At 38.1% G+C, this 26,873-nt stretch overlaps 1 protein-coding gene across 2 annotated transcripts in view; it reads left to right on the plus strand.

Moving 5' to 3' along the window:
• The first annotated feature begins 8,144 nt into the window (after positions 1–8,144).
• Positions 8,145–26,873, plus strand: part of FARS2 (phenylalanyl-tRNA synthetase 2, mitochondrial) — a 391,223-nt gene continuing 372,494 nt past the window's right edge. For both annotated transcript variants that reach the window (XM_079146397.1, XM_079146398.1), the window contains exon 1: positions 8,145–8,777. In XM_079146397.1, the coding sequence (XP_079002523.1) occupies positions 8,166–8,777 (612 nt within the window). In that variant the 5' untranslated portion in view covers positions 8,145–8,165. The remainder of the gene's footprint in view (positions 8,778–26,873) is intronic.

The following is a 26,873-nucleotide window of genomic DNA, read 5'->3' on the forward strand; positions in this document are numbered from 1 at the left end:
CATGGTTAATCTTTTTCGGCTTTTCACTTTCAGCCTGTGTATGTGTTTGCCTCTGAGGTGAGTCTTTTGTAAACAACATATGGTTTGGTCCTGTTTATTAATTTACTCTGCTAATGTATGTATTTTAATCAAAGAGTTGAGATCATTTGCATCCAGTGTTATTATGGAGGCATGATTATTATTTCCTATTATTTTGAAATTTTTCTAATGTTTTTTTCAGACTTGACTCTCCTTTACTAAATAACTGTTTTAGTGAGATTCATTCATTTCTCTTCGAAGTTCATTTTGCATTTCCTCTGCATAAAATATTTCTTTTAAATATTTGTGATAGTGCCAGTTTAGTAGTCAGAAATTCTTTTAGTTTGTATTTCTCATATAAGGTTTTTATTAACTCTTAGTTCTGAAAGATATATTTGCTGGATAAAGCAATGTTGGTTGGCAATTGTTCTCTATCAGAGCTTGGTACATATTATTCCAAGTCCCCCTGGCTTTTGAAATCTGGGGTAAGAGATTAGTGGTGATTCTTGTTGTTTTACTCCTAAATTTGGCCTGCTGTTTTTCTCTTGCAGTTCTTAAAATTGTGTCCTTGTTCTGTATGTTTTATATTTTAATTTTAGTGTTTCTTGAAGAGTATATTTTTTGATTTTGTCTATTTGGGGTTTTATATGGCTTCCGTATTTGGATATTCATCTCATTCTCAAGGTGTTGGAAAATTGTCTAATATTATGTCACTGAAAAGGTTATGCATGCCCTTACTTTTCATCGCACTTCTTTTCCTTGATGCCAGTGATCCTTAGATTTGGTCTGTTCATGTTGACCCATGTTTCCTGAATAGTCTCTTCATGGGCTCTTATCATCTTGATTGCTTAAGTTTTCAAGATTATGTACTTTGTCTTCATAGCCTGAAAATCTGTCTTCTGCATGATCTAATCTGTTCTTGATACTTTGAATTGAATTTTTAATTTTTTGTTATCTTCCAAATATCTGTTTGGTTCTAAGAATATCTATCTCTTTATTGAGATGATATTTCACTTACTGTACATTCTTCTTAGGTTGTTTCTTGTATCTTCTTTTAGTTCCTTGATCATTTTTTAAACTGTCAACTTTTTGAATTCTTTTGTATTTTGTCCACTTTGATTTCTGAGGATTCATTTGGTGGGAGATTATAGACCCTGGGGTGTTTTTAATTTCCTTGCTTTCTTGTTTCCTGTATTTCTGTGTTGACATTTGCCTGTTTGCTGCAATGTATTGAAAGATACATTGACTAGAAGAGTATTGACTGAAAGACTATTGACTAGAACACTCTTGAGTAGGCTGCTTTTACTTGTCTGTGTGTTCCAAACCTGGGGAATATCTGTGTCAGAGGGTCCAGTCATCGTGTTCTCTGTGTTTTGATCAGTCACTTACACCCTTTTAAGGGAAGCTATTATTTGCAAATACTGAAGAGCAAACCATATACTAGTAAGTCCTGAAATCTTAAAATGTTTTCTACAAATGCAATGCATCTGATGTGGAATAGGGGTGATAGATTGGCATTTAAAAAGTGGAATTTTTATTGTACTCTACATAGGGTATGCAACTCAAAGAGAAAGAAGAGGCTGTATGAAAAGAGAAAATTAATAGAGATTAGGAGGGAAGAGAGTCACAAGATGATAAAAGTGTGAGTAGTTGAAAAAGTGTGAGATTATAGAGAATAGAAGGAAGACATAATGTATAAATCTGATTAATATATCATCCTAAAGAAGGTACCAATTAAAAAGTAAAAAACAAAAATCATCGTAGCTAGTCTAACAAAAAAAGCAATGTAGAACATAGAGAACTAAGAAGCACACAAAATAAATATGAAAAAGAATATATCTCAAGTAAAGCATAAATTTAAAATATTTAGACATCCAAACAAACTAGCAAAAGAAAAACCAAACTAAAAAGGAGAATCCACCTACATATGCCTGCAAGAAGAAAAATCGCATACAGTCAGGTATACACACATTAAAAAAAAGAAAAAAAATCCCAGGGTTGGGGCTGTAGCTCAGTGGTAAGAGCACTGAGTTTGATCCTCAGCACCAGTAAAATAAATAAAGATATTGTGTCCATCTACAACTAAAAAATATTAAAAACCAAATCCCAGAAAAAGACAAAAATAATTCAGGGTTGTAGGAGGGCGGAGATAGAGGCAAAAAAAAAAAAAAAAAAAAAAAAAGGATGAATAAGAGGGAAGAGGACAAGAGTACAAAATAGTGTTGAAGAGGGAAAGAGGCAAAACAGAATGGAGAGTTCCAATCAGTACAAAACTTTACATACATTGAAAACAAGCAAACAAACAAACAAAAACAAACCAGGCATAACACACCTGTTTGGAACCCCAGGTTTTTAGAGAACTGAGGCAGTGTGATCACAGAATGAGAAGTGTTTTGGTACCTGGGAAGAACCTGTCTCAGCACTAAAAACAGAAGGGGACAAGGATGTGACTCTGTGGCTGGCTGTCCCTGGGTTCAATTCCCAGCTCCACAACAACCAAAATGAAACAAAACACAATTATTATGAAGCAACTACAGAGGAAAATATAAAAAAAAAAAGTGGGGGAAATGGGGAAAGAGAGCATAAAGGAGAGATAATAGCAAGGAGAGAGGGGGATAAAAGATGGAAAAGACTACAATCAAAATACGGAACAGTAGCATGGATATTTCCAGTTGACACATTATAACATATAAAAATCCTGGGTAAGAAAGCATTGGGGAATACAATTGCAATCGAGTAGGGGAGGTCCTTCAAATCAATACATAAAGTTTTATTAGTGGAATAAAAAAGACTAACATTAAAGTGTCAAAAATTATTCTTCGTGATGTTTCTGATATGAGGGAGCTCTTAGACTTCCTGTTTTGGATTGTATCTAAAATTGGGAAGCAGAGTAGATAAACCTCCATAGTGTAACCTCAGAGTGTCTCTGAATGTGGTGGCAGATTTCACAGGTCCACTCCATTGTGTGTTTATTATGAGGTCTTTCTAGATCAGACTTTTCCTTCAAAGGTTTCTCTACACTCAAGTCTTTGCACTTCTCCAGACTGGCCTCCACCTGTCTGCCTCTGGCATGTGCTTGCGTGGCTGCAGTTTTTATGTTGTTCCTACGGCCTCTCAGCTCTCAGTATGGTTTGATGGAACCTCCTGAGTGTCTTGGCCTCATTGCATGTTCTTTCCCAGGTTGACAAAGCAACTTTGTGTTCCCAGTGAAATAGCTTGTCCCAGGGCTAACTGCAAATAACCCCGCTCTTCCTGCTGTGAGTGTTTCTGCTGGGTGTGAGGACCCCCCTGGTCGACTCTCCCAGTTGTGGAGGATACCCTGCCCTTCTCCTGCAGGTAGGGCCTGGGTTGGGCTAGTTGGAAAAACCTGGTAAATCCCAGCAGCTGCAGAGAATGTGATCACTGGCTCCTTTCCCCAGCCAGCTGACAGGGTCCTGTGAGCCCCAGGCCATAGTTCCTCACAGCTGGTCCTTGCCTTGCTGTCCTGCTTTGGGGCATTAGAATGGTCTGGAAGATTCCAGTGCTTAATTTCCAGTGGCTGGTGGCTGATGCCTTGCCATGGGACGTGCTATATTATATAAACTCAACTACTGTGGGAGATGCCCCAGGGTGGGCAGTTCTGCAAGTCGCACACTCTGAAAGGCTGTGACTACAGTTGCTTAATAATAGTCCTCACTGCCTCTGTCCCTCTCTCAAGTAGCAAATGTGGGTCTGAGATTCCCAGGAGAATTTCCCCCACTCAAACTCTGGACCTCTCAGACTGCCAGATTATGACTGCTAATGCACCCGTTTCTATGGTCCTGCCTTCAGCTTTTCTGACTCTTGCAGTCCAGAGCTGCCAATGGGACAGAGCCCTGTTCAGACTGATTTTCAGTCTGGGGACTAAAATTTGGGGGACCTGTGATTCCAGTGAAAGAGAAGGGGGAAAAGAAGAAAAAAATGGAAATTGTTGGATCTTGTGAATGTCGAAAATAGGATATAAAAAAAGATGTAAGATAGAAACAAGAATGGAGATCCTTGCTCTTCCAGGCAAACAAAGGTGCCCCTCTTAAGATGGATCCTTGTCCCAGCACTTTTGTCTTCTGCAGGAGTGCAGTTCTGGCCCTGAGTCACACTGGTTTGTGGCACTGTCTTTAAATCTCTTTTGCTCAAACTGAGTATCTGTCTGACGGTGATATCAGAAGTTGTTGAGATCTTTATGATTCCTCTTTTTCCCCTTATGGATAAGCCACGTGTACCAGTGTTGTAGAATACTACTCTTCCGCCTCCAAACTCTTTATTTTTCTAAAAACGAATAACCACCAGACACTCCCTATTCCCGTGCTTCTCTGAGTTGGTGTCCGTCTCCTCTCCCAGAAGCTCGACAGCCATTGATCTAATTCAAGTAGGGAGCAGCCAGTATGCAGTGACTGTTACTCATTTGCCGGTTCCCTCTTTCTCTCTTTTTTACTCTTCCCGCTGGCCAGGGGTTCAGGGTCAAGAATGCTTTCTGATTTTCTGCTTAGTAACCAAATTCCAAGTCCCTCCAAGTTTTGAGTATTTTCTTTGACACCCACTTCCCTGGTCAGCTGTTCTTTCACTGCTTTGATTCTGGACTGTGGAATAGTTGAGGGTGTCTGCCTAGATCTGCTCTGTCATCTTTCTTTGTCCCCTCATGTTTTCTTTAGAGAAATTTGATAGAGGCAAAAGGAAAGTGATAGGTAACAGACAGATGTGAGTTATAAGAACATGAGGTTCATTCTATAAACTGGACCTACTGTGCTGACTCTCACATGCTTTCTTTTAAAAAGCACTTTACTGGACTGGGGATGTAGCTCAGTGGTAGAATACTTGCCTCACAGGCATACGTGAGGACCTGGGTTCTATCCCCAGCACCCCACAACACCACCGCCAAGAAATCCAGTTTGCCTGCAGCCTTGTCCTGGGATTAGTCAACAGGACATGTTACATTCCTTAACAAGTAGCCTGTTACCTGCAGGACAAATGCAGGTCCCAAAGCCTCCTTCTTGCTGGTAAGAATACAAGGTACCCTGAAGGACCGGGACTTTTGTGACCTTTACACAGACAGATTTCAGGACTCAGGGAAACAGGATAATTAGAAGCAAATCCCCTAACCATAAAATCTTTTAATAACAGGTTCCAATTAGTATCTGTCAGTATGGGCCAAGGTGACTCAGAATTGCCTTGGATCTTTAGCATGTCATTTTAATAGAAAAATCTTTCCTCTTTTGATTAAGACCATGCACAGTGGTGACTTGAAAGTCTGATGCAGTCCTACTGTCTGTCAGATTCAAGAGGTGGACCTTGGCAGGTCTCTAGAAACTTCCCTTTGATCCCTGATAAAACTGGGGGGGCAGGAGAGGTGGTACACTATACCTCTCCTTTCAGAGAGGACCCTCTCCCCGTTTTTCCCTTTTCCCTTTCCATTCTCTTCTAATAAGCTCACACCTGCTGCTGTGCACAACTCCTCTGAAATCCTTCCAGCATCTCACAAGAACTGTGACTGGACATCTGCAGTTGCTGTAGCTCCACAGATGGCCTTGCTCTGTAACACAAAGAACTTGGCTTCTCAGATGCAAGTGGGAAAGCCATCCTTGCCATTAATAATTCTCTGTAGAAAATATAACTGGAAGAACAAGTAATTTTTTGGGATAGGAGAATGGACAGTGGGAAATATAAGCAGGACTGAGCAGATAGATAAAATGAGGACAAGAAATTGAACTTTTGTGGACAAACGACAGATTATGTGAGGAGATCAGTAAAGTGACATGAAGGTGGGATACATTTGGGAACCTGGAAGTAGGTTTGGGTGTATGAGGAGCTAGAAAGTGAGAATGAAAAGCATAGTCAGCAACTGCAAATAACTCCAAAACACCTTTTCCAGAACAATTCTGAACTTTGTATAACATCATGTCTCTTCCTCTTAGGGTGCTGAGTTGGGTACCCAACAATATGCAGTGTGTGCTAAGATGCATACAGCTGCATATGCATATTTAAAATCCACGTCCACTGCAATGATAAGTCACCGAGCAGTGTACATGGGAAGATAGATTTCAGTTGAAGCCCAGCCACAGACACTTTTGAAGCAACTTGGACAGAAAAGAATAAAGGCTCCAGATGAATAAATCTAGAGTTTCTGGGTATCTTTGTAAACTTCTCACATGATGATAATCTTAGACAAAGGTACTATGTACAGGCTTCTAATAAGCAATCACACACACACACACACACACACACACACACACACACAGCAGTTTCAGTTAAGTATTCTTACTTTCAGTTTTGAATTGGTTGAATAGTGCTGCTCAGGTACATGTTAGGTGTGCTTTTGGTGGTCACTTGGAAGAACGTATATTCCCCTGATGCAGCTTAATACCTTGAAGTATTTTCTTGTTAGGATTGCATGACCTTTGTAGTAAAATAGCCATATAGTTGTATGATTAAAGTAACTCAGTAGAAAAAAATTCCAAATTTTAGATGATACATTTGAGTGATTTAAGTTTATGAACTTAAATTATTTATGAACATTGCAATATGACATCTAAGACTCTCATTACTGAGATCCCTGAGGGAATTGAAAACTTGTATCTGTGGGGGAGGAACACATAGATTTTGGTCCAGAATCCTTTGCTGTTGTCTTAACTTTTCTGTTACCAGTTACAGGATTTGGTCATCTACACATGGGCCTTTGTCACCTCATCTTAGAGGTGAACGGCCTACAGCCTGTATTAGCTGACTGCTGAGGTGACTTTCAGCTGTGAAATTGGGCAATCTTATTTAATTCCAGGCATCTTCTCTCTCGTTCTTTTTTTCAAAATGTGAATTAGTACTCTGTCTTCAGGTAGCTCCATGTCCCTTCTATGTAAGTTCAGTCCTGTCCCTGGTTTTTTTTTTTTTTTTTTTTTTTTTTTTTTTTATGAGTATGTAGTCAGAATGTTCTATTTTACAAAACAGAAATGTCATTGATGAAATGCTACCAAGATACAAAGTTTAAATTATGTGGTCAGATGTAAGGATAAGGAGGATTTGAATTTATAAAAATCATCTCAGCTGTCCATTAGTCTATCATTTTGTATATTTCCTTAAGCTATCCATTTTTCTTTAAAATATAAAATACAGATCACCACCACCTAAAGTAGTGTACGTTATTTAAAACATTTTAAAAACACTGTTGTTAGATGTGGTAAACTTAAAAAAAAAAAATAGCAGTGGCACAGGCCTGTAATCTCAGGGCTCCGGGGGGAGGCCTAGGCAGGAGGACGGCGAGTTCAAAGTCAGCCTCAGCTACGGCAAGGTGCTAAGCAACTCAGTGAGAACCTGTCTCTAAATAAAATGCAAAATGGGGCTGGGGATATATCTCAGTGGTTGAGTGCCCCTGAGTTCAATCCCAGTACCAAAAAAAAAAAAAAAACCAAGAGAAAGAAGTTGTCACGTTTAAAGTTTTGTCCCACATGAGGAGTTTAGAACATGAAAGTTTAGATCATGAAAGTTTTGTGAGGGAAATTTTCTGCAGTGTGAGGAACCCAAATGACAAGAGGAGGACAACTATAGAGATTAGGGATCTAAGCAACTTTCAAGATTCTTTTGATTTTGAGCAGTAAACATTAAGTCTCTGTGTTAGTCTATTTTCTGCTTCCATATCAGGATACCAGACAAGGTTATTTATGACAAAAAAAAAATCATTGCTCACAGTTCTAAAGTCTGGGCAGTCTAAAATCCCGGTGAGGGCCTTCTGGGGGTGATGATCCATGGTGGAGGAGAGAGGGTGGATTCTGGGCTTCTTTTATTAGGAACGCGCTCTCACCATATGTAACCCATTCTTGTTATAATGGAGTTATCCTGTTCACGAGGCAGAGCTCTCATGACCTAACACCTGATGAAGGTCCCATCTTAATACTGTCACAGTGGCAATTAAATTTCAACCGGAGTTTTGAGGGGGGTATATTTTCAGACCACAGCAGCCTCTGCCATCATATTTTCTTAGTTGATCTTCCTGCTTTGTGGAGGGGACAGTGGGGAAACGTACATGCCATTAGGAAAGTGGGGCACTGGTGGGAGACAAAGGACACCCTTCACTCTCCAGAGAGTGAAAGCTGACTTGTGCTTTGCTTGTGTGCTCTTTCCAGAATCCGTGAGAAGTTTCTACGATGGTTTGTTCAGCTCTCAGGAGAGTTACCCATGCACACATCTGCCTGGTGAGGAAGGTCCGTCCTGTCAGCAGAGGCCATCAGCATCAGGTGTGGGGCTCCAGGCCTGCTGCGTCAGAGTTTGTTGCCCGAGGAGCTCCAGGCAGCGTCACGGAGTTGCTGGGCAAATCCTACCCTCAGGATGACCACACCAACCTCACCCAGAAGGTCCTGTCCAGGGTTGGCAGGAACCTGCACAACCAGCCGCACCACCCTCTGTGGCTGATCAAGGAGAGGGTGAAGGAACACTTCTACAAGCAATATGTGGGCCGATTTGGGACACCACTGTTCTCGGTCTATGACGACCTTTGTCCAGTGGTCACGACCTGGCAGAACTTTGATAGCCTGCTCATCCCAGCTGACCACCCCAGCAGGAAAAAGGGGGACAACTATTACCTGAATCGAACTCACATGCTGAGAGCACACACTTCTGCACACCAGTGGGACTTGCTGCATGCAGGACTGGACGCCTTCCTGGTAGTGGGTGACGTCTACCGGCGTGACCAAATTGACTCCCAGCACTACCCAGTTTTCCACCAGCTGGAGGGTGTTCGGCTCTTCTCCCAGCATGAGGTGAGTCTTGAGATGTTTCTCATCTTTGAAGGACTTCATGAACATTTTGTGCTAATGTCAACAAAAGTTATCTCAATGAAGTTGGTAGAATCATCCTTGCTTTAGTGAAGCGTCCACATTTTAATGATGTCTCTTGTATATAGTTTCTGGCCCTCAGTCGTACATGGCAGATTCGTTATTAATAACTTAAGAAATCAGCAGATGTTATTTTCTCTTGTCTGACCATATACTTTCTCTTAATACTCATGTGACGCTCTCCAGGTTACTTCTTGTGAATGAATAGTCTGTGGCTTAAATTCGCTCTTAATCCAGGTTGACTAAAGGTACAACACTGAAACCTGTGGTTAGGTTATTCCAGTTCTCAGTTAGTAGAAGTTAAGTATGTTTTCATGCTTTTAGAGATTAATGAACTTCTTATAACCTTAGGGACTTCAGATGTATTGACTTCATCTGTATACTGTGTTCTTATTCCGAAGCTCTTTCCTTACTCTAATTCACATGATGATTTGGAATGTCTTAATTGCAAAATTAAGTGTATGTTTGGGTGCATAGAACTTTTTCAGTCAGGAAGTCTAATATTCTGGCCATTCTCAAAACCACTCAACTCTTTGCTTCTGTTGTATGTTTTCCTAATCTTTTAGATGCACTTTTTTGAGTCATAAAAATTTCTAAAAAGCTCGAGTCCATGTCCTAAGAAATTGTAACATCATTTATCCTTTATTCGTATATTTTAAATACCATCTCCATTCTTACTGTAAGAAAGAAGTAGACTCAGGAAGTATTTCATTTACTGTTGTAGCAACTCTCCTTCTAAATATTGCTCATTGGAACAGGAGGAATTATTATGGTCACAAAACTCCCTCCTGCAAACACAAGCTAAATTGACTGTTAATATGAAAATAAATAGTATAGGAACCTTAGGCTAATAAATAACCATTGTTGTGTTGTATTGAATAAGTCATTAGCCAGAGACGACTAGAGGGGACTGTCTCCTCATTCTCTCCTTTTCTTTCTGCTTGGCTCTGGATGTACTGTTGCCTTGTGAATCTATGATAATGCAACAGTGGGTTAGCCTTCTACAAAAAGGCCATCGGAGCAGGACCTCAGGGGAGCTTAGATGAGCATCGTTACTTCTTGGAATAGTTGACTATTTTCTAAATTAGGAATAATAACTATTAATAAGAATGTGGATGTATTAGGAAACTAAAAGGAAATGAACAAAGACAGGTCAGAGTCTGGGAAATATGACCAAGTGATAGAATGTCACTTACAATTAATCTGTAAGAGAAGCTGTGATGCCTGTAATGTGATGTACAGGTCATAGCACTGGACAGGTGTTCCGTCCAGCTTACCTCATTAAAGAAATAAAGCAGGAAAGTGCACCCTGATGTTTAAGCCTGCCTGCCGCGGAGAGGCAACGAAGGCTGTGAGATGCACCCTGGCATTTTAATGGAGGCAAAATCCGGGCTGCCACAGGAAGAAAGAAGGTGGTGAAATAGCCCTTTCCTTGTTTGTTTTAGTTCCAGTCCAATTTAGCAGGAAGCATGCATGGCTAATCTAGTCAGATAAAGTTACTGCGTGTTGTGATTTATAGTTTAAAAATTACTGCACATACGAGCATATGAATCTGATTTCCTTCTAAGTTGATGAGGTGCTTCCATGTTCATAGTTTCATTTACTCCTCTTAATAAAAACTGTGTGAGGTAGATTATTTCCACTTCAGTATAAGGCATCTGAGGTCTCAAAAGTTTTAGCGACTTGCCCAAGGATGTGCAACCAGTCAGCACATAGCTAAAACTGAAACACAAGTCTTCTGAATTCATTGCCTAATTTGTGATATTTTCTTGATTTCCACACAAGTACTTTGTAAGGGGCACCTGCTTAAGAGCCAGGGAAGCTTTCCTTTCAAAGTGGGAACAGGGAGGAGAGAGAGGTGATAGTTTCAGAATTTTTACTCTCAAAGTATTGGTACCAAGTCCGATCTAATCTTAACCCTAAAGAAAATATTTTTTCCTTTTTTCTGTTTATTTTCCTATGGATAGGAATTTTATTGTATGTACATACATATACATAGATACATAGGTAGAATTTTATATATGTACACATGTACATACAGATGTATACACACACACACATACATACATATACATATATACATACATAGTAAGGATTGAATTCAGCGGTGCTCTCTATTTGAACTGCATTCCCAGCCCTTTATACTTTTTATTTTGAGGCAGGGTCTCACTAAGTTTCCCAGGCTAGCCTCGAACTTGCAATCCTCTTCCCTCAGCCTCCCACAAATGCCTGCTACCACACCTATTTATTGTTATATTTTAAAGTTTTCCTGTTATTAAATGATATTTGTAATCATTTAAATATAATATGTAATTCAGCAAGAAGAAAAGGAAATAGTTACAGGGTAAAAGAAACAATGATAAGCATAGAAAGGGAATGGACTATGGCAACACATTAATTTATCTCGACTTGGGGGAAAAACCCTTTTGTGCTTTGAAAAATGATAAAATGAAAACTACAAGTGATGATAACAAATTAGAAGGGTCAATGAATAGGTAAAGTCTGCTCATGTTCTTACATTTAGGGAAAGGATAGAAATACTGAGTTACTCAAGACTACCTTCCACAGAGACACGGTAGAAAAAAATAGTAATTTAGAAAGTCATCTCAGTTTAACAGAAGTCAGCATAAAGGAAATAAAATAAATTATGGTAGATAGGAAATCCAAATGAAAAATGTAGGCATAATTTCAAATATATCAGTATTTATAAATTAAAATGTGTTAAACTTAGCAATTAAAGAAACTCATTCTAGATTGGCTACTTAGAGGAACCTGATACAAAAGCATACTTGATGTTGAAAATAAAGGATGGGAAAGTTATATATACAGCAAATGCTTACCAAAAGAAGACAGGTAAAGCAGCATTAGACAATATAGGATTTTACTGAAATGATGATAACGTAGGGTATTATACATCAACTAATCTTAATGAATTATGGACTTTTATGTATGCAGTGTTTTAACCTTAATGTACTTAAAGCAAGACTGAAGGATTAAAAGTTAAGTTGGACAAGTTCTTGATTATGGTAGAAGATTTTATATGACTTTAATAAAAAAAAAACAAAAAACCACTGATTAAGCAGACAAAATGAATAAAGGATATCTGAAAAACAAACTAAATGATTAAAAAGCTTGATTCATTTTTATTTTTAAAATATGAGACTATATGCATATAAATTGTTATTTTTATAATTGCTGTGTGTCTATATATGATGACCATATAAATTTTGTACCCAAGAGTCAGATATGTATAGTTGCTTGGAATATTTAAAATAAATTGCCCATTATTAATTGATAGCTGAAGTCTAAACAAATGTCAAAGAATCTGTAACATAGATCTGTGCTTGCCGGACTACACTGTAGTTTGTTTAGAAAGCAATTATAAAGAATAATAAAAAATTTACCATAGCCTCAGAAATTAAGAAAAAAATCACTCTTCTAGATTCATGAGTTAAAGAGAAATATTACAGTAAATTGCATATTACTTACCACTGACCAACAGTCAAAAATACTCATTTCATATTGCTCAGATGTGGGGGCAGGTTGTCACTTTATTATGGCAAACCTAATGGGATGTTGATAACAGGGTACTTTTGGCATATTTAGCTTTAAATGTGTTTATTTAAAAACATTAGAAACCCTGAAAATGAGTGAATTCAGTGTTCAATTTAAGTTGCTAGAAATAAAAACGTTTTACTTAAAATCCTAGAAGGCAGGTGGGTTTGCCTTTTAATATTCCAACTCTTTCCAAATGATATATCAACTGAAACAGTAAAACCAAGTACTGTAGATAACATCTATAACACAGCTAGGTGACAATATCCTCACAAATGGATGGGAAATCAAAACTGACACCTAGAAGTTCTGCACTATTAGTAATTGAGGTCATAGAGGGACACAGTGATGCCTGAGAAAAGGAGATCTTCCTAAGGGATCTTTTCAAATAATAAACTTTAGGCACCAAATTTACTAGTGACATTTGATAAAAAGTGTAAATTTTATGTTCATTAATGACTACTAATATCTTAAAAATTGGGTCAATCTCCTTACATATCTCCTGATGGAATGATATGATACCAACTATAAAGACTTGCCAGAAAAGTTGGACTTGAACTTGATCAAATTCTAGATTCCACATCCACATTTGTAGGACATACAGAAGACAGATAATAGCTAAAATCATACCATAGAGATGTAGAAACCAATTCCAGACTGTGGGAAATTTTATAGCAGGGTTGCTCAGGATGTGATTTGCAGAATGAAATAGGGAGGAATGGAAAGTAGTATGTTTTTATCTTATTCTCTAGAGTCCAAGGCTTGTGGATGTATAGGACGTTGAGCTTGTATAAATGTATCAAAATAGATTCTACTGTCAGGTATAACTAAAAAGAACAAATAAAAATTAAAAATAAGTAAAAAAGATTTTTAAAAAAGAAAGTAAATAGGTAGAAATGTTTAAGCATTGCGAAGCGTTTACAAACGTGTAAGCCATTCTACTCCAGCTTGTCACTGGACTTCTTGTGTGAGCATGTGGATGGTTTCAGATGTTCCTAATGCTCTTTGTGAGTTGCATGAGTGCAGTTCCTGTACCTGCGGTGTGTAGTAGGCCCACAGCTCAGTTCACATCCAAGTGGAAATTTAAAAATGTCCCTTTGCCACAGTTAGAGAAGCTTTGCTCTGTATGAGAAATGACCTGGGTTCGTCAAATAAGTTGAACAAAAACAAGAGGAAATCGTACCTAGAAATTAAATGAAGATGAGCTAATTGTAATGTGTAGATCTTATTAAGAGAAAACACTTTTAATGAAAGAAGAAAACAACATTTGAGGGCATTAGGAATTTGAACACTAATTGAATATTTAAAAATGAGCTTTTTTTAAAAAATTTTTTTAGCTGTGATGATACTATTGCATTTCTATAAAGACCTGCTTTGAGGGAAGCATTTTGAAATACCTGTGGAAAAAGTGCTGCAATATCTGGAATTTTCTTCACAGTATTGTCGGAAGGGGGATTCTGTATTCGAGGATGGATGGGAGATTGGTTGTAAATTTTAAATCAGGTAGGGGTTTTATACGTAAGGATTCATGTTTATGTTTGCATGTGTTTGAAATTTTCCTAATATAAGGTAAGGGAAAAAATGACTGAAGGTAATGTAAGTCAAAAAACCTTGACTGACAATTACCACTCTAATTTCATGGGGAAGACAAATATCAGGAATTTTTAAAAAGGCAGGACATTTTAAAGAGAAGAGCATAAATTGCACACAACAGAAAACTAAAAACAATTAAAACTAGGATTAGTAACATCTTCTCCATCAGTTTCAGATACTTTTACACATGAGTTTTTACCAAGTCGTGAAAGACTTGTGTAGTCTGTTTCATAGAATAGAAAGAAACATCTATTTAAGTTCATATTATGAGGTTAAATGTATTAATATCCAAACCAGTTTAAAAAAGTGTTAGAAGTTTGATCTTACCAAATATAAGTATTTCTCTTTCTAGTGAACACATAAAGAATTAAGTGAAATATTTGCAAATTGTGCCCTACTCATTATTATTCATATATTACATTTTGCCATAATGATACAAGAGAAAACACATTTGATTATTTCAGTAGATGTAGAAAAAGAATATGTTGACATTTAATTATCTCATTGACATTAAAAAAGCATTTGATGACATTAATGACTCAGAATAAAAACTTTTGCCAACTAAGAATAGATAGGAACTTGGCTGAACTTTGTAAATGATATCTGTCAAACACTGACAGCAAACATCCTAATTAATGGTGAATCATTATAAACATTTCTAACAAAATTAGCTACCATTTAGAATCAACTGCTGTCATTGCCCCTTTTCATCATCATGTAGGAAATTATAGTTCATATGGTAAAATAGAGAAATTCAGTTTATAAGCATTGAAAAGTGAGCTAAGACTGCATTATTTGCATAAGATTTGATGGTTTACCAAGAAAATTAATAGACTATTCAGGTCAGTTAAAAGACCTGCTCAGAATTAAAAGACAGTTCAGAATTATTGGGTGCAAGAATAATATAGAAAAAAATTAGTGTTTCTTGTCTGTAGGTGATATCCGATCAGAATATATAATAGAATAAAGATTTCATTCATAGTATCTACTCAAACTTTGAAGTACTGGTGTGAATTTCACATAAGTCGCTGAAGATATGTATGGACAAAATTATCAAATATTCCTGGAGATATAGCTTAGTGATAAAGTGCTTGCTCTACCACTGATGAGGCCCTTGGTTTGATTCTTAGTACTACAAAGTAAATAAAATAAATATTGTTAAAGTACATAGAAAAAGGAGATACATTCTAGACTCTTAGTTTCATAGGTGGGAAATAATATAATGAAGATGGTAATTCTATAAAATCAATCTACAAATTTTGTATAAGTTTGATCAAATTTCCCACTGGGTAATTTAGTAAAATTGAAGGATTGATTTTAAAATTCAAAGAGGGTAAGTGTAAGGAGACATGCCTTTTTAGGTATTAGGATTTATAGTTCTATAGTTATTAAGACACTTTAGCAGTGGCAGAAGGTTAATCAAGTAGAGAACATTGAAACAGTTCTTATAGTTAGGAACTTATTATATAATAGAAATGATGTTAAATGGGTGAGGAGATGGGATGTACTGAAACAATCATCTAGGGAAATATTGTTTTCTATCTCATACCAAATGCAAAATTAATTTTTGGTCAAATTAATCCATTTGTCGATAGGAAGACCTTAAAATTTTGAAAGAAAATATGGGAGATTTTCATTATCACTTTGGTAGAATATAATATCGGAAATGTGAGAATCTGTAAGAAAGAAAAATCCTTGAGGGGAAAGTGTTCAGGTTGACTACATTAATGTAAAACTTGCCTAGTAAAAGGCTTCATAAATGAACTTCAGAGAAAGGCTAAAATAAATACAAAAATAAAAATATGGATAACCTACATGTTGAATGAAGATTTTCTTTTCTGTATAATTGACAGAAGATCTGTGTTGAACAAAAAGTCCCCATCTGAAAAATAGAATCCAGTAGGAAAAAAATGTGTGAAAATACCAAGGATAGGTGTATGTGTGGAGCCATGGAATGCTTTGGGGTTTATAAAAACCCACAACTCAAATGGCCAAAGAATATTTTTAAAAAATGTTTATCTCTAGCAGATAGGGAAATGTTAATCAAATGTACCCTAAGATTTCATCTCACTTGAGTCAGAATGGCAGTTATCAAGAACACGAACAGTAATAAATGCTGGCAAGGCTATGGGGAAGAAAGTACACTCATATATTGTTGGCTGGACTGCAAATTAATACAACCACTTTGGAAATCAGTGTGGAGATTCCTCAAAAAACTAGGAATGGAACCACCATATGACCCAGCTTTCCCCCTCCTAGGTATTTATCCAAAAGAACTAAACCTGGCCTATTACAGGGATAACTGCCACTACAACATTTATGGCAGCACAATTCGCAATAGCAAATTATGAATCAACCCAGATGCCTGTCAGTAGGTGAATGGATCAAGAAAATGTGTTATATATACACATGGGAATAGTCATTATTTTGTTCTTGTGGCCGAAGACCTTAAAGAAGAATAAAATAATGGCATTTGCTGGTAAATGGAAATGGAGCACATCATGCTAAGTGAGACAAGCTAGACTCAGAATAATCAAGGATTGAATGTTTTCTCTTATGTGGAAACTAAAGTAAAATAAAGAAAAGAAGGCAGTTGTGGAGGGGATCAGATATCATGAAGATGAAGCAAAGATTCATGGAGTAGAAGAAACAGTAGAAGGAAGGGAAAGGGGAAGAAGTATGGGATGAATTTAACAGAATCATGTTATATTCATATATAAAGGTACCCAAGGAAACTTTGTGTTTGTAGAAGAAATGAAGTTTGGTACAGTGGGGGAGGGAGGGAGGAGGTTTGGAAAAGCGGGGTAAGAAGGGGATTGAAATAAAATTCCTTGCATGTATAGTTTTTCTAGAATGAACCCAAATACTATGTATGTGCTATAATAAAAAAAGTACATTAGGTAGTAGCTATGCTAATTAGCTTGATTTAATCATCCCACAATGTCTCTATAGAATTAAAACATCACATTGAATTTCATAAATAAATACATTATGTGCAATTAAAAATAAATTTTCAAAAGTAGAAAAACAAAAAACCCACATCTGAAATCCTACTCTTATGTGGAGACATTCTTGAGTGTGCGGCATCTATCAGGAAGATAAAAATGTTCTTAACACTGTTAATGTTAGCCTCAAACTGGAACAACCCAAATTTCTACCTAGAATGGCAACAGAAATAAATCGTGTCTTTCATAGTGGTATGTAGTGTTATATATCTGTGGAAATGAATCACAACTACATGCTTCAACATGAATGCATATGAAAAGCAGCACTGAGCAATGAAGGAAAGTAATTGTATAATTACATTTATATAGAGATGAAAGAATGGGCCGAATGGCTAATACATTAGGTTTTCATGTATTTGTGGAACAGTTGTAAAGGTTTAGTCGTTGCGCTGTGAAGAGCAACCTGATGTGATCTGGTGTGTGCATGAAAGCACTTTCTAATTTTCAGTACTATTCTTGCTGAAAGTGAATGTGGGTGGTAACCACACACTTAGGTGCTTTTATTTTTCTTCAAACATGACATGGGTTTTCATTTTGTTTTGTTTAAAGAAGGAAAAATGGTCAAACATAGTAAGAGGTCTGTTGATAGAAGAAGGTAGTATATGGAGGTAAACACGAATCAGCTTATCTGTAATCAGGGCAATGCATATTAAAACAACCAGACTTTATTTCAAAACTATCAGATTCGCAAATTTAATGATCTGGAAAACTGAAATGTCTAGAGGACTCCCCAATTTTATACCCTACTGTTAGGAATGTGCCTGGTTACCACCACTTTTAGAGTAATTTAGCAGTTTTAATGAAAACAAAATTGTGTACTCTGATCTTGCATGTTGTCTTTAAAAGCTGATTAAAAAAAAAAGAGAAACTTTAATGTCTATTGAGAGGAGGAAGGATAGATAAAATGGACTCTTATGTTGAATATTTTATAATAGTTAAGATGAACTAGAGGTATAAATGTCAGCAAGTATTAAATTCTAATATAGTATTGAGGGAGGTAAATTAGCTTTTAAAATAGATATTAAAAATATGCTCCACCATGAAATAGGCCTCACAGTGCATGGTCTTATGCACTTGCTTGTGCTTTCTGTCCCTTTCCTTATGTGCACAGGTATCCAGTTTTTCAATTAGAGAAAGGTATAAGTGGGTGTGGAAAAAAATGCATGAGAGTACAGAACAACAGTCATAATAATGATTACCTGTGAGGTGGGAGGAGGGAGAGTGGCACCATATTCTTTGCAAATGATACAAATTGTTATGACTGCTTGGTGTGTAGAAGAATTTTGAGATTAAAATGTTTGAGACTCACTGTTCTACACCTTCAGGACTAAATTTTAGAAAACATTTATTGAGACACTTATTTTGCAAAGAATGGCAGTTTTCATGTATTTGAGAGACCCACCAGAGGGAGCCCACACAAATCCTATGTCTATTTAATGTGATTAAAAAATTTTAATTAAAATCACACACCTGGACCCATGCACAGAGAAGTTCTATTTTTCTTTTGTGCCTTGGGGTGCTGTTTCAGCCATCGTACTCATTTGTGGTCCCTATGGATGAAGTGAAGAGTTGTGTCAGAATCAGATGTTCTGTAATTCCCTCTCAGTTGACTGCAGAGTTCTTGCTTCCCTAGTTTGTCCTCAGTCCCCTTGGGTTACATTCTCTGGGTCAGCTCTCTCTGCATCAGCACTGTGTCCTGAAGCTAAGGTGATTCATAATCAGTCAGCCTCCCTCCCTCCCTCCCTTCCTTCCTTCCTTCCTTCCTTCCTTCCTTCCTTCCTTCCTTCCTTCCTTCCTTCCTTCCTTCCTTCCTTCCTTCCTTCCCTCCCTCCCTTCTTCCCTTCCATTCTTCCTTTCTTGTTTAAAAATCCATTTTCTAAATGCCTCTCCTTTTTAAAATTTTTATGTAAGAATGTGTGTGTCTATTTGTTTCTGCTCTTCCTGGGTAGTAATTCTCAAACTTGGGTGGATTACCTAGTACTGGTCCATGATCACAATTTTTTTTTTTTGAGTTTGTGGGAAAATTGAAAATAGGAAAGCAATGTAGCAAGTTTTATAAATGTCTATTTCTTCATTTTAAAGGGCTCTCCTCTCTCTTGAGATGATTTCCTTGCACTTTCTTGGGTGTTAAAATACTCTTTCTTTCATGAAAGAGTAATGGAGATTTTAAACACATGACTGCATTTGGCAAAGTAAATCATTACTTATTCCTTAATAAAGATTTGCTTAGTCCCTAGACTTCTTTGAATTTTTACCAATCTGTGAAATACAAAACTTTAGGTTCTTGTAAATGAAGACATAGTTAGGAAGACATTATAAATATTATATGGTAAATATATAATTCATGAATATTTACGCAGAAACAAAGACAAATGGTTTTACAAGAGATGAGTGATAAGAATAGAATGGAGAAACAAGCTTTTGATATAATTTGATTACAACATATTACTGAAATGGTACTTCAGATTCCTGTGTTTAGCCACCGACCCCTTTTCAAAAACATCTTGATCTTTCACTCTTTGTTCATGTAGGAGTGGGGGAAGGGACTTCTAATATTGGCTGTGCTCCTTGCCTGTAATGATTGCTAGTAGAGTGTGCATTCTTCATTTTGAACACCACTTTGGCATTCTTTGTGGTTTCCTTGTCAGAAATGCTCGTATTTATCATTAGTAAATTTCTCTTGCTCCCTTTGATATTCTCTCCCACTTTCCAGATGGTTCATTAGAACCCTCCTGTTCTTGGGCTTCTCTTTCTGAGCTTCCCCACTGTTACTCTTGTGGTGAGCCAAAGGTAGTCTCTTTATTCCTGCGTTCAGCCCTGAATCACTTTTCTGTCTTTCCGTGAATGACAGGGTTTTATTCTTCACCATGTGGTTATTGGGTTTCCTTAATAGCCTCATGTGGAGGGGCTTTATTGAGGGCATTTTAATTTGGCCTTGATAGATTATAGTCACCACGTTTCTCTAATCTCTTCTTTAAAAATCTTTTAGGCAGCACTTCCCCTGTCAGAAACACTTGAATTGAAACAGATTTTCTTTAATTTTCCCCCCCTCTGTCCAAATGTTTACTTAGTTCTGTCTGAACAGTGAAGTAAAAGGTAACTGGTCACAGCAGGAGTTCAGGGTCCATTGGATTTGAGTATTTGAATAATATCCCATTATTGGAGGACAAATGGAGATTTGGATGACCATTTGAAGAGAGACCCTCCTCTCTGTGGCACAGGGCTTTTGCAGATAATTAATTCTTGCTTAGGATAAGAAAGAAACTATTAGCCTCAGTCTGAGACCCATTACTGCCCTATAACATTATTTCCTGTAACCATTACTGTTGCCTTCTCAACTTACTGCCTTGAAGTTTATATATCTCCGGTGTCTCCATCTGGTTCCTCTGTATAACTGAAGACCCTGCACAGAGTAGCAGTTAATAAATGCACTAGGCTGTCTCCTTCATTCTGAACTGCTAACTCGCACTCTGCAAAAGATGGCAACTGAGACACGTAACTGCACAACAATTTACCTGTCTGCTTTTGTGGTCTGACCTTCTCAGCATTCTTAGATCTGTTTTTCTTGCTTCAGCCTTTAGAGGTGCAGGTGTATAGGTAAGGGCCCAATCATGAGGTAGAAACCACACTGTACCTGGATCAGGGAAAATATGATATTAAGACTTACTATCCTGGTGTGGTTGCACATGCTTGTAAACCCAGCAACTTGGGAGGCTGAGGCAGGAGAATCAGAAGTTCAAAGCCAGCCTTAGCAACATAGGAAGGCCCTAATCAACTTAGCAAGACCTTGCACCAAAATGAAAAACGGGCTGGGAAGGTGGTTCAGTGGTTGAGTGCCCCTGGGTACCATTCCTGGTTATGCACCCACCCCCAAAAATAAAAAAGAAAATTATTAACTATACCACAGCATTGCTGTAATGAAGGATTGGCCAGTAAAAAGCAAGGCAAAGTCTAAAGAGTACAGGACTACCAGATGTTGGAAGCTACCCCCAGGACTGATACTGAGCCTCAAGGAAGAGCCCCTTCCCCCCTTTCCCTTGCTCTGATCACTGAATGTCTCAGAATTAGTGGTGCCAGCCTGGTGGAATTGCTGGATACCGCACCCCGAAGTTTGATGCTAATATGCCCTCTGTGTACTGGCACAAGAGGTTTGATGAGAATTGTCTTGCAGGAAGCAGAAGGTAACCCGAAGGAAGCAGCTGACCGCTCTGGGAACTGTTTGGGTAGTTCAGTACTGCAGCCTGCACTGCAGGGTTGGGCACTGCAGCCCAGGGGACCCGGCAGAAACTCCTTCCTTTATGGCATCTCTGCAGTGACCTCTATTGACAGAACTTAACAATCGCATCAGTTAGCAAAGGAAAAATATTTCAGGGGCAGCTGTTTCCGCAAAGCAGGCAATGAAGGATTCGTTTGTGACTTAGAAGCAATAAGTTGAAAAGTGGTAAAGTCTGTTTTTTCTCTCTTCTGAATGTCTAGAAATCTTTGGGAGTTAGGCTGTTATTTATCCAATAAATGGGTTGTCAGGAGAAGTCACATTTGAGGATGCAAAGATAATTGTTCTTAATTCTAATTTAATATTTCTGAATATAATTAGGTAGTAGAGAAGCTTTATAGTTATTAGTTATTAGTTCTTAGTTTATGGAACACCTGAAGTATAGAGGATGTTCTGAAGGGTAAAATCCTGTATTCCTGAACCAGCAATAGCATCTGAACAGAAACAGATGAATATCTTTTGTATTTCTTTCCTCTAAGATCTCAAGAAAATTCTTGTTATTTACATTCTACATTTGCTGTTGAAAGCTAAGAGGGCCTCATTAGGTTTTACTGAATCACATAATTACAGTAACAATGTCTTTTTTACTATCCTAGAAGGTAGGGGAAATATTTTCACAACAATATTATGCTCTTTCACAGACTTCACACCTTGCCAGGGACTGCATTTCTTTGCCTGGTGCACATTACTGATTCTTCTTGTCTGGATAAAGTGGCATAATGTCACATTTCCAGCCTAGTAGGTGCAGGTGGGTAGTAAATGAGAGGCATTATCAGCCAACCTCAGAACCACCCATGACACTTACAGCCCATTGAACTGTATGTTCAGATCACTGAGTCCACTCCTAGATTAAAAGATAGTGTTCCTACGGATTGACTGATGCACCTTTTACCAGTTCCTTTCAGTGTCCTCTGAGGTTTTTCATTTTTTATTTTCTTGATATCAGGTATTGAACACAAGAGTGCTTAACTACTGAGCCACATCCTCAGCTCTTTTTTATATTTTCTTTAGAGACAGAGTCTCACTGAGTTGCTTAGTACCTCACTTTTGCTGAGACTGGCTTTCAACTCCTAATCCTCCTGCCTCAGCCTCCTGAGTGGGTGGGATTACAGGCATGCACCACTGTGCCTGGCTCCTATGAGATCCTGGACTTTCTAATGTCATCCTCCTGACTTGACTTATCACAGCGGGTCTCTGTGAATTTGTAAACTCTTATTAATCAAACAAATTTCAGAGATAAAAATAACATCTTCTTAAATTAGATATACCTTCTAAACACAATAGTTTTTTCAGTTCTACTTTTCCAATATGAGACTTTAAATAATTTTTTATGTGATTGATAGCATTTCATCATAGCAATGATTTCTAACCTTCTCTCTCTTGTCATTTTAGAATCCAATGATATATTTGGGCAGTCCCCACAAAAACATACATGCATGAATATGCACATGTAGGGTTTTGTGTGCAGTTTAAGGTTTTTTCCCAGGCTTCTGGATTAGATTATGTAATTTGAAGTCACTTTCAATGTCAAGGAGATAGTTTTAATCTCTAATAGAATAATTCCCATGCTAAATCTGTTTGTAAATTGAAAAAACAATTCTCTCTCTTCCTACTTACAGGATGGCAAAGAATGCTGCTAAACTTGAGAATGACCGGATGTGAGTTGCTGAGATGATTTGAGAATCAGGAGCCAAGATAAGAGTTAAGACTCAGGTGCTATGTAGGCTCAAGAGAATGAGTTGAGTGTGTTGGGAAAGCCAAGGAATAGCTTCTGCCTAAACCTGAAAGCCTCTTCCCTATAGCAAGGACCATTCCTAAGTAGTAGCCATTTCACAATGAAGAAATAGAAACAGTTGGTCAATATGCAAAACACTGAAAAGATAGAGCTACCTGCAGATCAGACTCAGGTACAGAGTTGAGTAGCATGAATCCTATGGGGAGCAAGTCTCACTACACATCCAATAAAAGCTGACCTTGGAGTTCAGTTATGTGTTGCAGTTTAAATAATTTGTTGTATGTATTTTGTATAGTTTGAGTTATGCTTAAGTCAAAGAGAAGGATTTATGTTAGACAAATGGGAATAATAACTTTCTTACCATAATGATTCTGAGTGAGAGAATAAATTTTAAGGAAACTTAGGTTTACCTTCTTCAGGTTGATGGTTCTCAATTTTCAATGTTTTTAGGTCATGGACTCCTAGATAAGGTACCCCTATTTTTCCTACTTTCATTGTAAAAGGAACTTGGTGACAGCAAGGATGTGTCACTTCTTGGGGAATTTTGTGGTGGGACTATGTGGACTTTGTATTTGTCTGCTTTGGCATCAGTGCTAGAAATGATTCTTATTTCAAATATAATTTTAAAATCCAGTTAAGATATTGATTCCATCATATATTAATATATGGTGTAAGGTTTATTGTATACTCCAGTGGATAATAAATTCATCCATAATGTGGCAGTTATATGAACAATGATTTAATATTAAAAGACTATCAGGCTGGGCATGTGGTACACTATAATCACAGTGACAAGGGAGGCTAAAGCAGGAGGATCACAAGTATGAGGCCAGCCTGGGCAACTTGGCAAGACCCTGCCTTAATATAATAAATAAAAAGGACTTCATTCGTTCCTAATGTAGTTCAGTGGTAGAATGCCTCTTAGTTCAGTCCCCTGTACTGTAAGCAAATAACAAACAAACAAAACCCCACTGTATCAGCATTTGAAATCTACAGCCAATCCAGAATATCATTGAAGATCTGATAGTTTCCTTATGAACAACTGTCGTGATTCCAACTTTTCAAATGTGTTTCAGGATTTAGGAGCTTTTCTATGTTCTTTGTTTTTATTAGTCAGGGTTCTTCAGAGCAACAGAACCAGTAAGGTATATATAAGATCTATTGTAAGGAATGGCTCATGGTTTTGGAGCCTGAAGGTCTGAGAACAGGGGAGCCAATGGTTTGATGTCCAGTTTGAGTCTGAGACCAGGAGAAGATCTATGTGCCAGCTTGGAAAGAAGCAGAGAGAATATTCTTTCTTTCTCTTCCTTTCATTGTATTCTAAATCAGGTGTTCAGTGATTTAGGCGAAGCCTACCACATTGAAGAAGCCAGTCTGCCTTACTTGGTCTACCAAATCAAATCTTATTCTCATCTAGAAACACTTTCAACAGACACACCCATATTAATGTTTGACCTAATATTTGGGCACCCTGAGGCCAGTTCACACATGGAGTGAATTGTCACACTGTTCTTGGACATCTATCTTCATGGTAGAACACTCAGCATCCCCAGTCACTTCTAATAACTACCTAATTTTGTTCCTTAGATGTCCTTTTTAGCAACTTCTGGTCAGTTACTAGTAAGTATTTCTTATCTGTACATGAAGGTGTAAAAATTTGGAATTATGCCATTTTTGCCCTTTAGGATTGAATATAGGGCTTGAATTTTTGGTGGGTGGCTCTTGGTGTATCTCTGTGGTCCTTAACATCATCTCTTGAAAATGCTTCTTTCTAGTTGTTGGTGGTTATACTGGAAAAACAAAACAAAACAAAACAAAAACACCAGCTTTTCAGCTAGTGAGAGGGCTATCAAGTCCTCGTTCCACAACTCACTCTGGTGACCTTAGGTTAATTCAACAGGTTGTGCCTCAGTTTTCTTAACTAAGCTGAGGACAACTCCTGACAGGTAGTGAAAGCCCCTAGCATGCTGCCTGATGAGTGGGAGGTGCTCAGCAATGGGTACCTGCCCCTCCCTGTGTGTTTATCTTAAAAATAGAGGTCTCTTTTCCTGTGTCAATTAAGGGTACATACAGAGTGGTGTACTGGCACATGCCTATAATCCAAAAGACTCTGGAGCCTTAGGCAGGGGGATCACCATAGCCTCAGCAATATAGGGAGACCCTGTCTCAAAGAAAAGGTGGTGGGAGGGGGCTGGGCGTAGTGATGATAAAGTACTCATGAATTCAATCCCCATATCTACTCTTCTTGAAATTTGTCAGTCATTCAGATATCTGGTCCTTTTTAGTTCTGATCTGCTTTTATTGTTTTGAAGTCACTGTTGTCTTTTCTGTTCCTTCCCATGTTTGACAGATTGGTAATATATTTTCTCTTGGCTTCTTTTGGAGTGGATGGTAGAATTTAGATGGGGCCTTGGTCCTGTTATATTTCATCCACTGGCATCATGAGTGAGCTGTTTAGCCCCCTGAAGAAGAAAATACAATCTCTTTCTGTTTCATCTGCCAACGTGGCCTGGGAAGATGATGACGAGGAGTCATAATTTTGAACAAACAGTAGAATGGATGAAGTTTTCTCCTTCTGTAGATGGTGATTGTCATGAGAAACAATTCACACTAGGACAGGGTGCTTTTTGTTTTTGCCATTGTTGCTCTTTGCCTGGACATGACCAGACATTTAATCTCTCTTGTACTTTGCGTACATTTCCATTCACCTTCCTTGCTCTGATGGATTGAAGTTTCTGATGTTTTCTCTGTTTAGGCGAGAGCATGGCAGAAGATTATCCCAGTCCCTTCTCCTGTTGGTATCCCTCAGAGAACCCTTAAGAGAAGAGAAGTGCTGAAAAGTATGCTTGCCATCATATGTCAGGGTTAATAAAAGCAGGCAGAACAACTCACCTGATTTCCCAAGTTCCCAGAAGCATTGGGCGGTCACCTTAGGGAGCCGAAGGGTGGAGGCAGCTGCCTGGAGCTGTTCCACTCACCGTGCAGTGGAGAGCAGCACTGGCTCGTGCCAAGAGAACGGCATCGTGGGGGCATTTGGAGTGGGACTGGCCTCCCTGAGGATTTTGTTGACCCTGATTTCTTGGGATTGTGTTGGGTCATAAAGCAAGGGTCTCAGTAGCCCCTGTAAGATATTCAACTTGAGCTTTTGCTCTGCAAGGCTGGAAGGGTTGGATGAACATTGAGGTCCAGTTTGAATTTGAAAATGAAGGTCATTTCAAGTGAAGAGGGGTTCCCTGACAAAGCTTGGACCCAAATGTGCCCACTGGAGCTTGTACTGCACCCTGACAGCCAATATTTTGTTCAGCTGCCTGGCAGAAGCTGCTTCCCAGTCACCAGTGTATTTTCGGAGCATCTTTCACCACAGAGTGTGGACTGTTTCAGATCTCTTCCCATCACTCCACTGGCACGAAGTCTCATTGCAAGGAGAGGAAATGAGACAAGCAGCAGGGAGAAAATAAAGTCTGCTTCCTGCAGAACTCAGATTTAATGCATTCCCTCCCCTCTGCTAATCTCTCTAACTTGATTAATTGGCATGTGGTGTGTTACAAAAAATCCAGGGAATGACAAAGCTAGTTCAATATCAATTAGGTAAAACAGGAATGGACTTCCCACAGAGACCCTAGGACAGAGTTGTATTTAACTGGGCCCTTTCAAGCACAAGTCTTCCCCAATGAGGAACCGTAGAAAATCCCACTTAGGGCCCGGTTGTTTAAAGAAATTAAAAACTGTGGAAATTAGCAGCTGAAATCCACTTGGCTGAATCTCCTATCCCTTTAATATGTCTGTCTATTCATCTCACTAAGACATTCCAATCCTTTCTCCAAAGTGATTTGAATACTTAATATTTGTTGAAATGCCTT

Source organism: Sciurus vulgaris (assembly GCF_902686455.1).
Source record: "Sciurus vulgaris genome assembly, chromosome: 7".
In the NCBI taxonomy this organism is placed as follows: Eukaryota; Metazoa; Chordata; class Mammalia; order Rodentia; family Sciuridae; genus Sciurus; species Sciurus vulgaris.